The sequence below is a fragment of the Canis lupus genome, chromosome 31 (genome assembly GCF_048164855.1).
Source record: "Canis lupus baileyi chromosome 31, mCanLup2.hap1, whole genome shotgun sequence".
Classification (NCBI taxonomy): domain Eukaryota; kingdom Metazoa; phylum Chordata; class Mammalia; order Carnivora; family Canidae; genus Canis; species Canis lupus.
Genome location: NC_132868.1, coordinates 36401369 through 36417074, shown reverse-complemented (window position 1 = coordinate 36417074; position 15706 = coordinate 36401369). Strand labels below are relative to the sequence as shown.

Below are 15706 nucleotides of genomic sequence, written 5' to 3'. Positions count from 1 at the left end.
GTGGTCATCCTTTCAATATTAGGCCCAATCACAATAGTAATGGATTTCTGGCTTTTTGCTTCCTATTTTCTAGGACGGAAGAATCAGTGGTTACAGAAGTATATGCTATCCTATCAAGCTGCCCATCCTCAACTTCCTCTTCTGGAGATGATGAGGTAATAGGAATTGTTAACCTAAAACACACAAAAAAAAACCTACACTAAACAAGTGAAAAAAAAAAAAGATTCAAAATACTGGAAATAAATAACAAAGGGTCAACTGTTTTTTGTTTTTTTTTTAAAAAAGATTTTATTTATTTATTCATGAGAGGCACACAGAGAGAAAGAGGCAGAGACACAGGCAGAGGGAGAAGCAGGCTCCATGCAGGGAGCCTGATGCAGGACTCGATCCTGGGACTCCAGGGTCAAACCCCGGGCTGAAGGCGGCGCTAAACTACTGAGCCACCGGGGCTGCTCGGGTCAGCTGTTTTTAAGTAATTTAAATGCATTCCTGAATAAAACCCAGAAATATTTATAAAAATACAAATAAAATATATCCAACACCCAATAACACCAATGTCACAATGTCCAGGATTCAATAAAATATACCCAGGCATAAAGAGCAGGAAAATATGACCCACACCAGGAGAAACATCAATCAATTGAAATTCACGCTGAATTGAAAGATGAAAGAATTTGTAGAAACAGATATTAAAGGTTATTATAATTATATCCAATGTGCTCAAGAAGCTGAAAGAATTGGGCATGTCCAGTATACATGGAAGATACTTTAAAAGGCCCAAATTGAACTATACTAGATAGATTAATGCCAGAAGAAAGACTAGTGAATTTAAATAGATAGCAATAAAACTACCCAAAATGAAATACAGATTAAAAGACCGGAAAAAAATGAACAGAGCATTAGTGAGCTTTATGACATCTCAAGAGGCCTAATATACATGTAATTGGAATCCCTAGAGGAGGGGTCTGGTGACAGAAAAAACATTTCTGAAGTGATTATGGCCAAAATTTTTCCAACAATAAAGAGAAAAATCTTAAAAGCAGCCAAAGAGACACATTAAATAGAGAACAAAGGTCACTGACTGCCGATTTGCATCAGACACAACAAAAGCTAGAAGACAGTGTATAGAATGCAAAAAAGACCCTGCCAACCTAGAATTATTTGCCCAGCAAAATTATCTTTCAAAATCAAAAGTGACCTAGAGAGCAAGAAGCCAGAAAATCCATTTCATTGAGAAATTCATAGGGACAAAAAGATTCATAGAGACAGAAAGTATGAGAGAGTCATGTGAAGAGGAGGAGCTGGAGAAAGGGAAAGGGGGAACTATTTTTTTATTTAAATTTAATTAGGGGGGCAGCCCCGGTGGCGCAGCGGTTTGGCACCGCCTGCAGCCTGGGGTGTGATCCTGGACACCTGGGATTGAGTCCCACATCGGGCTCCCTGCGTGGAGCCTGCTTCTCCCTCTGCCTCTCTCTCTGTGTGTCTATGAATAAATAAATAAAATACTTAAAAATAAATAAATAAATTCAATTAGGGGATTAATTATTTAATAAGCATAGAGTCTGGGATGATAAGAAAAGATTCTGGAATAGGGTAGGGGGGATATTTGCATAAAATCATGACTATGCTTAATGTCCCTAAATTATACACTTAAAAAAGATTAAAATTTTATGTCAGATATATATTTTTCCACAATAGAAAAAGATTTTAAAAAAGTACACTAGTTCTCTATGCACATGAATAGACCTCAATAATGTCCAGTGAAAAAAGGGAAGTTTCAGAATATGTGCTAATACCACTTATATGAATTTAAAAGCACATAATACTATATTTTGTTATTTATATATATAGAATAATGACAGAAAACAGAGCAGTGGTTCCCTGGGGATGGAGGAATGTGAGTGAGAAAGAGTTTGGCTTCTAAACTTATCCCATGATAGTAGTTGCCTCTTAGCAAGGGAAGGAAGACAATGTAATTGGAGGTGGGGATGCCAACAGGGACAGAGCAGTGCACAAGGTGGGAGTTTGGGATCCCCGGTGCCAAATAAGGCTCTTACAGCCTCTCTTGTCTCACCTCTCAACTCATCTCCACCCCACCACCCCAAGGATTTCTCCCAGTGGGCCTCAGTCTGATCCCTCTGCCTTTCAGGCATCTCCATGGCCTATTGTATAAATGGCAGCAGCCCAGGGTTTACTCAACAGAATGCCTGGAGCACAGAGTCGGGGCAGAGGCCAGAACTAAAAGAAGTGCTTGAGGACTTCTCTAAGTCAGCTAGTTGTCTTCTACATGGGGTGCTCTACCCCTGGGAGACTTACAGTTTTTAAAAGGTATCAAATTCCATATCCTTAACTTCCATATAAATTCCTTTCTAAAACTCATCAGCCCAAGAATGTACCTAGGGTGTAGTACCCCACCTTATCTCCTTTTCAAATATTTCTTTTCCTATTTTATTTTTAAAAAAGGATATATACCTGCCATATGATCTAACCATTCTACTTCTAGGTATTTGCCCATGAGAAAATATATATCTATACAAAGACTTATACATCATTGCCATAGAGCTTTTATTTGTGATAGCTCCAAACTGTAAACAACCTCCATTTCCATCACCAGAGAAATAGATAAACAAATTGTGGTACATCCACATAAAGGAATACCACTCAGCAATAAAAAGAAATGAACACAACACATGTTATCAATGATTTTGCTGAGTGAAAGAAGCCAGACCAGTTCCCTCCCCACAGAGTACATACTGTATGATTCCACACCTATAAAACTCTAGAAAATGCAAACTAATCTATAATGACAGAAAACAAATTAGTAGTTGTTTAGCATGGAGGGGTAGGAATGAGGAAATGCAAAGCACACTGAAACACTTGGGCGTAATGGATATGGTCTCTATCTTACTTGTGATGATGGTTTCCTGGGTGTCCAAACTCAACAAATTGCACACTTTTAATATGTACAATATATTGTGTGTCAATTAATTTCAATAAAGCTTTTTAAATTTATTTTCCTTTTTCTTTTTTTTTTAAAGGAGGCTCCAACACCCAGCATGGAGCCAACACAGGAGCTTAAACTCATGACCCTGAGATCAGGACCTGAGCTGTTATCAAGAGTCAGATGCTTAATAAACTGAGCCACCCAGGCGTCCCATAAAGCTGTTTTGTTTTTTGTTTTTTTTAAAGGTGAAATAAAGATATGAAAACGAGGGAAGAAGTGATCAAACACAAACCTCTACTACAGGAAATGTTTAAAAGTTCTCAAAGTAAAAGGAAAATGTCAGTTCAAAATAAGATCCGCTCCAGGAGTAGAATTTTTATTGATGTTGATTTTCATTTTTCTAATTTTTAGGTTTAGATCCATAATACTGCTATCTAAATAAGTGACATGACACTTAATTCAGTCAAAAAATTTTCTCCTCACAGTTTCTTCTGACATGATTACCAGTGTCAATATACAGTGTTACGTGAGGGAGAAAAAGTATAAAGAGTAATTTGCTATTTCAGTTCCTAATATACCAGCTAAAAGTACATCAGATTAAAGATGTTTGGAAAGCTTCACATACGATAAGTATGTTTCTTACCATTCTAAATGTGGTTTTGTTACATCTTGACAATTTTCCCGTGAATGCATCAGATTTGATAATGCAAAGAGGAAGAATTTTAACCTTGTAGAATTCAGAAACACTCCAACATACTCTTTATGTCAAAAAATGGTTACATGCGTTTCAAATTTCCATGAATTTCACCTACTGAAGCCAACAGGATATGAATTAAAGAATCACATCCAAAAATCCTCTCCTACTCTCTGCAAATCACTTACTTTCTCCCCACACATAACCTTGTATAAGGCGTAAATAAAATAATAATTTATATATGTCATTGGTAAAAAGTATAACAAAAGGTACAATATTTTTGGAGGTCAATTTGGTACCACCTATTATTATCAAGGACACATCCCATTTCAGGGAATTTACTCTATAAATAACAATACAGGTGCCCCAAAAATATACAAAAAGATACACAAAAATATTCTCTGTCCTAATATTTTTATACACTACAAATAATCTAAATATCTATCAAAGGAGAATTGGTTAAATAAATTATTATGGTACCACCATGGTATATATACATTACATAAACCACATTATATAAATCTACATACATTGCTATGGAAAGATAATCCACAAGATGTTAAGTTAAAAGGCAGGTTAAATAACAGCTTGTACAATGTTCAGCTATTTGTAAGAAAGAAAAAAAGTTACCCTATCCCTTCTAGTTGTATATTCACAGAAAAAGACATCACCAATTTGTTTATAGGAGCTATTTGGGTGAAATCTGAGGATCCTCAGAGATATTTTTTCCTTCAAACAAATCAATATTTTTGTTAAAAAGCATGCACTAGGGATCCCTAGGTGGCTCAGACATTTGGTGCCTGCCTTCAGTCCAGGGTGTGATCCTGGAGTCCCGGGGTCGGGTCCCGCATCAGGTTCCCTGCATGGAGCCTGCTTCTCCCTCTGCCTATGTCTCTGTCTCTGTCTCTCTCTCTCTCTCTGTATCTCTCATGAATAAATAAAATATTAAAAAAAAAAAAGCATGCACTACTCTTAATAAAATAACTTAATTAAGAAATAAAATATCCAAAGGCTAGTTTCTAATAAAAGAGACATGACAAAATAGAAACAGTTAAATCAGATTTGGAATAAATTAAAAACTAATAAAATTAGAAATTTAGAAAATACTTAATATTAGATTGTAAATATTTAAAAAAGCATATCCTTATGGAAAAACAGTCACAATTAAAATATGATGAACTAAAAAGTCATTTATCATTCTCTGTCCCATACTCTTTCCTCACTTGAGAAGGGAGGTATAATTGTTACAAAATTACTATTCATCCTAAAATGTTTAATTAAATTAAGCAAACCAGTTTCTCCACAGACACATCAAAACAAATCAGTAAAACTGGTTTTGAACACAAGGAAAAAGAACAGCCGTCATACATCTACTTAAAGAAATGAAGTAAGCTTATGATCATTATATGCTCTAATATTTTAAAAATCCCATAATTGAAAGCTTAGCTTCTAGACAGTGTTGCTCATAAACCAGAGAAATCATAATCCTGTGTTCCATAAATTCTAGAGAGAATTTTTTCTCTAGATAAGCATGCCCCAATGCCTACATGGCTAAAAATAAAGGTAACAAAATTACAACTGAAAAATAATTGCAAGGAACTTAAAAATAATTACTATTGGCTCTGTATGCCTAAAATTAAGAAGAGACTCGTATCAAAATTAACGAGGGTAAGAAGGATCACAGGGGAATCAATAGACTTTAATAGAAAGTTTAACCTTTTAGTTGAATGAGGCTATAGTCTCACAATTTTCCCCAGAAAATTAGGACACTTAATAGCTATTTAGAGACAACTTTGAATTGCATTATAAAAGGATAAGACTGTTTCACCAGAGAATTAATTTAATTTACTACATGACTCTGTTAATTAAAATATGCTATAATGTTAAGAAAAAATAGAATAAATCACAACTCCCAACGCTTAAATCTCCAATAATGAACATAAAACTATACTGTGAAAAGGCCTATCAGCTTTTTCTAGAATTCGTAAATGTTTTCTGAGCATACTATTATTGAGTACTGCTCAAAACACTGCACTGGAGCTCCAGAGCAAAGACAAGATCTCCATTCTCATGGAGCTTACATCCAACCATATAAACAAGATACAAAGGGAACAGGAGTGAAAGGCTTCTTGGAGGACAGGACATCTGAGTACCTGAATGACGGGAAAGAGCCATGTAACAATCTGGGAACAGAACTCCCCAGGTAAAGACAATACAAGGTATAGGGTACTATAAAATTAACTAATTATTTTATTTATTTATCTTATTATTTTTTTGAGAGAGAGAGGGAGGGAGGGACGGGGGAGAGAAAGAGAAAGAGAGATGAGGGAGGAGAGGGAGAAAGAACCTTTTATTTTTTTAATTTAAATTCAATTAATTAACATATAATGTATTATTGGTTTCAGAGGTAGAGGTCAGTGATTCATCAGTCTTCTACAACCCAGTGCTTATTACATCACATGCCCTCCTTAATGCCCATCACCCAGTTACCCGATCCCCCTGCCCCCTCCCCTCCAGTGACCCTCAGGTTTGTTTCCTATGATTAAAAGTCTCGTATGGTTTGTCTCCCTCTCTGATTTTGTCTTGTTTTATTTTTTCCCCTCTTCCCCTATAATCCTGTTTTGATTCTTAAATTCCACATGCGAGTGAGATCATATGATGATTGTCTTTCTTTAATTGACTTATTTTGCTGAGCATAATATCTTAAAAGCAGGCTCTGTGCCCAACCCAGGGCTTGATCTCACAGCACTGAGATCATGACCTGAGCTGAAATCAAGAGTCGGACACTAAGTGACTGAGCCACCCAGGCACCCCGAGTACTAGAACATTTTTTAATGGCTCATCTCTAAATAAATTTCTCTTAATAAAATGTGTTATCTATGATTCCCTATGTGCACTAGTTAGAAAACCATTGATTGAAGAAAATCCTAAATGGCATGAAATGATCAGGACAGGATTAAAATGAGAATAACACTGGGGCGCCTGGCGGGCTCATTTGGTAGAGCATGAGACTCTTGATCTTGCGGTCATGAGCTCAAGTCCCACATGAGGCACAGAGCTTACTTTTAAAAAATGAGAATAACATTAGTTCATGATAAGAATCAACTTACTGATGCTAATTATATTGTATATACTGTGCTAAATTATATAGTCTCATTTTCAGGCAGAAGATATACTGTGAGATAACCACATCATTTAGAATTAATATTATTTAAACTACCTTTGTGATCAAAAGTGGATGAAGAGAAAGATAGTCTTATCCTTAAATAATACAGAATTTAAAATACCAAGCTAGTATTTCCATTACTGGACTTCAAAAAATGTTAAGGCTCATAATATCTCAGGTGAGGGGAAGAACAAATGGATGCTCTCATTCAATGTAGTTGTGCCATAAACTGGTTTAAACTTTTTTGATAGCACATGGTCACTAGCTTTATGGCAACAAATTGTCATCAAACTTTATGATGTGAATATTCTATGACCTTGCTACAGAGTCCCATACAATAGCACAAAATCACATATTAAGATATTCGTTATGTATTGCTTATAGTAGCAAAAAACAAAAAACAAAACAAAACAAAAAAAACCCTGGTAATAGTCCAAACATCCATCAATAAGGGATTAAATAAATCATGAAGTACTTACAATGTGGGATATTATACAGCGTCTAAAAAGGTAATGCTATAGGGGTGCCTGGCTGGCTCAGTAGGTGAGCATGTGACTCGATCTTGGGGTTGTGAGTTCAAGCCCCACGTTGGGTATAGAGATTACTTTAAAAAAACAAATCTTAAAAAATATATATAATGATATAATTTCATGCACACCGAAATGAAAAAAATTTAAAATGTCTAATTCACAATGTAAAAGGAAAATATCACTTAACGGTTTGTATGATTTAATTCTTTTTGTATAAAAAAGTGTGCTTATAAATAATGTACAGAAACAAAAATGTTTGTGTATCCAGAGAAAATACCTCAAAGTTGTTACCAGTGATTTTCTCTCTTACACCTGGGATTGGTGAGGAAGGAAAGAAGAGAAAGGGCAAACAGAAGACTGCCTTTAAATTTCAAAACAGGGATCCCTGGGTGGCGCAGCGGTTTGGCACCTGCCTTTGGCCCAGGGCGCAATCCTGGAGTCCTAGGATCGAGTCCCACGTCGGGCTCCCTGCATAGAGCCTGCTTCTCCTTCTGCCTGTCTCTCTGCCTCTCTCTCTCTCTATGTCTATCATGAATAAATAATAAATAAAATCTTTAAAAAATAAAAAATAAAAATAAAAAATAAATTTCAAAACATTTGTACTACTTTTTTTCCCAAACAATGAACATGGATTACTTTAGAGAAACTTCTTAAAAATGTCTTTAAAGGGGCACGTGGCTGGCTCAGTTGGAGGAGCACGGGACTCCTGATCTCGGGGTCATGAGTTTGAGCCCCACAGTGGGTAGAGAGATTGCACAAATAAAACTTTTTTTTTAATGTCTTTAAAAAGTAAAATGAGTGTTGAGTTTACATATAGCTTGGATCTAGGATATCTTCCCAGGGCTCTTCATATCAGGAAACAAAGAAATGGCCCCAAATACTGAGCTACATATTATAATGACATTCCTTAAAACGAAATTCCATTCCCATTACAATCAGTAGAAGCCCATAATACAAAACTAGTATATTTAGGGTATCTTTAAGCTATACTTCAATGACGTTCCATCGTGTAAAATAAAGTCTCATTCTCATGTCTTTCGCAAAGCCTTCCAGGATTGAGTCCAAAACTTGTCAAAGTTTAATATTCACGCAACTCACCTAGAGCTCCTGTTAAAATGTAGATTCAGATCCAGGAGTCTGTGTTGGGGCCTTTTCTAAAAGTTCTGCAGACCACACTCTGAGGAGCAAGGGTCTAACCTCGGTTCATACCGCACCACTCCCCACACTTCAATTTAGTAAATTACTGCTCTTTCACAAACACCATGTTCTTCATACCTCTGCCCTTTTTCTATCTTATTCTTCGTCAAAAAATGGCTTTCCCCTCACCTCTTCCACTTCAAAAACTTCTACTCTTTGTTACTATTTTAGTCCAAATGTCACAAATACTTCAGGCACATGTAGATGATGCTTCTTTTGCATTCCAAGATCCCTATGCATTTATGTTCAACTTATCATATTTGTTATTTACATGTCCATCTCCCTATGAGACAATGAATTTGGGGATAGAAAATATCTATCTTCAGCACACAGATATTCAATAAATGTTTTCTGAGTCCAAGTCATTAAGATATTGAGTTTCTGCCACCACCTTTGAAATCATGGTTGTCACAATTACTTTTATTCTGTAATATTTTCTCTGAAGTAATATTCAGCAAAAAATACTGCCAAATTATTGAGGGTAATCTCTAAAATATAAAACAACATTCAAATTCAAAATTGAGGTAAAATATAACACTATTTGATGAGATGTTTATGTTAATGGTGAAAGAAAGTCACATTAATTTTACTCTATTTTGGGGTATAAAGGACAAAACAAAGATTGTATTCTTTGGTATTATTTCAAGTACCTGAAGCAAAATAAAAATAGCATCAAATTTCTAATATACCTAATAGTCTTAATTAATTAGGACTTTATATTTTAAAAAACAAATGACAAAGTAGTATCTTAAATCAAATGCTTACATAGCCCTCTCTTTATCACTCACCTTCCTCATCTATCCATTTCATGGTGAAAAGCTGTTCGTTGTCAAAAGAACACATATCTCGAACTTCATTGCAAAGGCCCTCAAAGGAGATTGAAGGTTCAAAATGTGTTATCATGATATCCCTGAAAAAGAAAAAGAGTTTTAAGTTTGACGATCACTGAAACTAATAATCCTCCACAAACTACCAAATGCCTGACAATCTGATTAACATCAGTTATTTTGGGGATCTCTGGGTGGCTCAGCAGTTTGGTGCCTGCCTCTGGCCCAGGGCAAGATCCTGGAGTCCCGGGATCGAGTCCCGCGTCGGGCTCCCGGCATGGAGCCTGCTTATTCCTCTGCCTGTGTCTCTGCCTCTCTCTCTCTGTCTATCATAAATGGATAAATAATAAATCTTTAAAAAAAAAAAAAAACATCATTTTGTGAGTGCATCAACACGCATTGCTTCCAGTAAACTATCTCTGTAAAGATTTTTAAAAATCCGTATTAATAATGTTTAAAAATAAAAATAGTGGAATGTTAACTAAATTGAATTTAAATTAAAAAATTAATATAGTGGATTTGTGAGAAACTTTAATTCGATCTCCCTCCTCATTCAGGAAGCCCACCCTAACTGCTCTGATGGTTGTCCCACTTTTGCTTTAATATCAGTTTTCAGAAGCACACACTTTTGTGAAGCACCGCACCCCACAGATGAATAGCTCAGTTATTGATAAGCTTCTACATTACATTTAACTGAAATCTGTTCCAATCACTGGTCCAGATCTCCCCTCCCTAAGAAGTCTACCTTTCATCAAAGAGATGGCTCTTCAATTATTTGACAAACATGTGTCATGTCCTCTTCCTCAGCTCTCACATAGATTAACCACCCATGACACTGCCATCCATTCTTTGTATGGTATGATTTTTAGACCTCACACCTTCATTTTTCCCGAAGAATTCCCATTTGCCAAAATTGGTTTTATTTTATTTTTTTTTTTAATTTTTATTTATTTATGATAGGCACACAGTGAGAGAGAGAGAGGCAGAGACACAGGCAGAGGGAGAAGCAGGTTCCATGCACCGGGAGCCCGACGCGGGATTCGATCCCGGATCTCCAGGATCGCGCCCTGGGCCAAAGGCAGGCGCTAAACCGCTGCGCCACCCAGGGATCCCCAAAATTGGTTTTAATATATGACTAATTATTTTAGATACTCAAAAAACATAGGAATAGACATAAATATGTATTTATGTTTGTCTTAAGTGTTAGATAAGCGACAGTATTCAAATAAAACTACCTAGCAGCTACTTATTATATAACTTAAAATTGCAACAAATGTTTTAGAGCAGATGCCTGGAGTTTCCTCCAAGAAGCCAGGAGAAAGTTTCCTACGATCGAATCTCTGCCCAGTAACCAGCCACAGTACCCTTTCAAATATAAGTCAGATAGACTGAATGACTCTGATTTAACAAACTTATAGAGCGATCACTTAGTGTCAGCCTGTTCAACAGTTTTACAAAGTTAATGTAGTTCATGTACTTCCTGTTTTAAACTCTTCAAATGCCTTTCTCATGCAGAATAAAATCCAAAATCCCTAGCAGGGTCTATAAGAGCCAGGCTATCTCTCTGGGCAACTTCTACTACTACTTGAAAAGGTAAACCAATGTTTAGAGTTTACAACCTACCCCAGCTAGAATGTAAGTTTGGTGAAAAAGTAGGGATTTTGTTTTGTCCATTATATTCCCAGTGGCCAACACAGTGCCTAGCACAGAATGGATATTTGAAAAATGTTCACTAAAGGAAAAAAGGAACTGGGAACACACATGGGTAGCTAGAACACAGAACACAGAGTGGGGGGATCCCTGGGTGGTGCAGCGGTTTGGCGCCTGCCTTTGGCCCAGGGCGCGATCCTGGAGACCCGAGATCGAATCCCACATCGGGCTCCCAGTGCATGGAGCCTGCTTCTCCCTCTGCCTGTGTCTCTGCCTCTCTCTCTCTGTGACTATCATAAATAAATAAAAAAAAAATTTTTTAAAAAAATAAAAAAATAAAAATAATAAAAAATAATAAAAAATAAAAAAAAAGAACACAGAGTGGGATATAAGGAATTTAGAATTTTAGTCATCTGTATAAAAAAAAAGTTCAAAAAAACTATAGTCTTTAGGAGCTGTCAAAGGTAAGGAGAGAAAAAAAAAAAAAACAAAGGTAAGGAGAGAGCAGAGCATCAATTTTGATTGGCCTTTTCTTGATAATCATTCTAACCATCTCATCACTTTCTGCCCCTGCCTCTGAGAACCATCTTGCCTTGGCTTTCACAATAGTATGCTTCCCTGGCTCTCTGCTTTTCTCAACTCATGTCTCCTTCAGTCTTCAATCACAAGATACTCTTTACACTTTCTCTCTTGGTTATTGTCTGTCACTCTTCCTTTCTCTTTAAAACCTAGTTCACATTCAATGTTTTAACTACTATCTCCATGGAGGGGTCTCTTAAATCTGTCATTCCAGCTCTCTTTGTAGTAATTAAGTCTGTTGATGATCTGATTCTATTCTCAACTTGAACCCACCTTTGCCAACAAAAACATTCTACTACAGACATCTGGTTTACTCATAACTCAACACAGAAGACCCTAATAATCCAAGTTTTAATTCTGACCTTTCTGCAACTCAAGGCCCAGTTTACACAGGGAGGTGGGGATCAATTCTTTAACAGGTGCTTCAAGATAAACTTCCATTAAACCTTTTTCAACCACACAAGCCCAATGGTCTATACTTCTAAACCTGTCCAACATGTATCCTCTGTTCCATTTTCTGCTGACTCAAATACTGATACAGTCTCAACTAAATTGTACTCAGGAAGACAAAAATTCTCGGACTTTTCCATAGCTTCATATAACTATTAACATAATTAAGGACTCAAACATTTTCTAACTGAATGTTGAAGAAATACTCTCAAGGAGAAACTCATCTTCCAGAAAATGCACTTTTGACAAGGAAATATCACTGTTTATGTTTCTTTTACCTATAAACACTTATAGAATACTGAGTGTGCCCTGGGTGTTTAAATAAACTTTACCTTATGTAAGCTTTACAGTAACTGTCAAACTAGACATACTAATCTATTTTACAAATTTAAAAAGCAAAGTACAAAGAATATTTGCCAGTCTCTCAGTTAAAAAATAGAATATGAATTCAAATCCAAATCTATTAACACCTGTGTCCCCATCTAACCTTCTAAAAGCACGCAGAAGCAACAGATGCTTCTGGTTTAATATGGCAGAGGGAACACATATCTATATCCATTCATTTTAAGGGCCCACTGAAACAACAGAAATCTGAAATAGCAAATTATTTAAGTCTTAGAAAAAAAAAAAAAAAAAAAGGCACCAGAAGCAGACCAGAAAGTGTAAGAAAATCCCAGTTGACTGAAAACAGATGGGATAAAAGTGAGCGAGAAAACATATCAGCCCCAAACAACAAAGTTAAGTGGAACCTTTAAAAGAGAAAAATTGGGCAGCCCTGGTGGCTCAGCAGTTTAGCGCTGCCTTCAGCCCGGGGTGTGATCCTGGAGACCCGGGATCGAGTCCCACGTCGGGCTCCCTGCATGTGGAGTCTGCTGCTCCCTCTGCCTGTGTCTCTGCCTCTCTCTCTCTCTCTCTCTGTGTGCCGCTCATGAATTAAAAAAAAAAAAAAAAAAAAAAAAAAAAACCTTAAATAAAATCTTTAAAAAATAAAAAATAAATAAATAATAAAAAATAAATAAAAGTTTTATTTACATGAGATTACTTTTCCTTCTTTACGCATCTAATCATACTACTTGGCTCTTCTAAGTGCTTGACACCTACATAAGCATTCACTATAAATGCTTTTTTTTTTAAGATTTTTTAAAATTGTTTATTTATTTATTTGAGAAAGCAAAAGAGAGCAAGTACGGGGGTGGGTGAGAAGCAAAGGGATAGGTACAAGCAGACCCCCTGCTGACTGTGACAGAATCCAATGCATGGCTCAAACCCAGACCCCAGAGATCACAACCTGAGCTGAAGTTAGATGCTTAACCAACTGGTCCACCTTGTTGCCCCAGATTTATAATTTAAGTAATCTCTATACCCAATGTGGGGCTCGAACTCACAACCCCGAGATCAAGAGTTGGATGCTCCACCAACTGAGTAGTCAGGTGCCCCTATAAATGTTTTAAATTGGGGACGCCTGGGTGGCTCAGTGGTTGAGCATCTGCCTTGGGCTCCGGGCATGATCCTGGTTTCCAGGGAGCCTGCTTCTCCCTCTGCCTACGTCTCTGCCCCACTCTCTGTGTCTCTCATGAATAAATAAATAAAAATCTTAAAAAAAAAAAAAAGTAAATCTTTTAAAAAATATATTTAAAATTGCTTTAAACAAAACTTTATAAGTTGGGATCCCTGGGTGGCGCAGCAGTTTGGCGCCTGCCTTTGGCCCAGGGCGTGATCCTGGAGACCTGGGATCGAATCCCACATCAGGCTCCCTGTGCATGGAGCCTGCTTCTCCCTCTGCCTGTGTCTCTGCCTCTCTCTCTCTCTCTCCGTGACTATCATAAATAAATAAAAATTAAAAAAAAAAAAAAAAAAAACATTTAAAAAAAAAAAAAAACTTTATAAGTTAAAGAATAGGATGATGTTACAAATTTTTAGAATGTAAAAATTACCTAGAAAATCAAGATGGAGAGAAAGTAGAAGGTGGTATAAATTTAAAATGTTTCTTTCCGAGGTATCTGGGTCCTGAGATTGAGGCCCGCATCACATTGGGTTCCTTGCTCAGTGGGGAGTCTGCTTCTCCCTCTCCCTCTGCTCCTCTCCTCTGCTTGTGCTTTTTCAAATAATAAATAAATAAAATTGTTTTAAATAAATAAATAAAACGTTTCTTCCTATTGGAAAGTCAATACTCTATTTAAAACTAATAATTTAGGGCAGCCCCAGCAGCAGTTTGGCGCCGCCTGCAGCCTGGAGTGTGATCCTGGAGACCCGGATCGAGTCCCACATCGGGCTTCCTGCATGGAGCCTGCTTCTCCCTCTGTCTGTGTCTCTGCCTCTCTTTGTCTGTGTCTATGAATAAATATAAATAAAATATTTTTAAAAAAATAAAAGAAAATAAAACTAATAATTTAAAAATAAAAACAGGGAACAAGAAAAACCCAAATAACTCAAATAAAAGACAAGCAAAGGACTTGGACCAACATTTCTCAGATATACAAAGGGCCAAGGAGCTTATGAAAGGATGCTCAACATCATTAATAATAGGGAGATAGAAATCAAAACCATAATGAAATATCACCTCACACCTATTAGGATAACTATTATCAAAAAAACCCAAAACAGAATAACAAGTGTTGACAAGGATGAGGAGAAACAGAAGCCTTGTACACTGCTGGTGGGTGTGTAAAATGGTGCAGTAGCTATAGAAAACAGTATGGAGGTTCCTCAAAAAAATTAAAAATAGAATTTCCATATGATCCAGTAATTCCACTTCTGAGTAGAGGTCCAAACGAACTGGAAGTAGGGACTCAAACAGATATTTGTATGTCAATGTTCACAGTAGCATTATGTACAATAGCCAAGGATGGAAGCCAACCAAGTATCCATTGACAGAGGAATGGATAAACTGTGATATATGAAAACAAAGGAATATTATTCAGCCTTTAAAAGTAAGGAAATTATGGGGCACCTGGCCAGCTCAGAGAAGCACATGACCCTTGATCTCAGGGTCAAGAGTTCAAGCCCCACACTAGGTGAAGAGATTACTTAAATAAACAAATAAACTTAAATAAATAAATAAATAGAAGTAAAGACATTCTGACACATGGTGAACCTTGAAGACATTATGTTAAGTGAAATGGCCCAGTCATGAAAAGACGGATATGATTCCACTTAATTGGAACAGGGGCTTCCAGAGGTTGGGGGAGAGAAGGAAATGGAGAGTTGTTCAATAGATATACACTTAGTTTTACAAAATAAAAAAGTTCTAGAGGTTGGTTGTAAAACAATGTGAATATGGTTAACACTACTGAACTGTACACTTAAAAATGGTTAAGATGTAGGCACCTGGATGGCTCAGTGGTTGAACTTCTGCCTTCAGCTCAGGGTGTGATCCCGGAGTCCTGGGATCAAGTCCCACAGGGAGCCTGATTCTGCCTCTATGTCTCTGCCTCTCTGTGTCTTTCTTAAATAAATAAAATCTTTAAAAAAAAAAAAAAAAAAGGTTAAGATGTAGGCACCTGTGTGGCTCAGTCAGTTAAGCACACGGTATTAGGCCCCCTGCTCAGCAGGGAATCTGCTTCTCCCTCTGCCTGTCCCCAGCCCTTCATGTGCTCTCCCGCACACAGATGCGCACTCTTTCAAATAAATAAAATCTTTTTTGAAAAAGATTTTTTTTAAATGGTTAAG

General features: G+C 36.7%; 1 protein-coding gene across 3 annotated transcripts in view; it reads right to left on the bottom strand.

Annotated features, from left to right (window-relative positions):
- The window catches only part of PRKCI (protein kinase C iota), a 74223-nt gene that overhangs the window by 46252 nt on the left and 12265 nt on the right, over positions 1-15706 (bottom strand). For all 3 annotated transcript variants that reach the window (XM_072808043.1, XM_072808042.1, XM_072808044.1), the window contains exon 2: positions 9320-9441. In XM_072808043.1, the coding sequence (XP_072664144.1) occupies positions 9320-9441 (122 nt within the window). The remainder of the gene's footprint in view (positions 1-9319; positions 9442-15706) is intronic.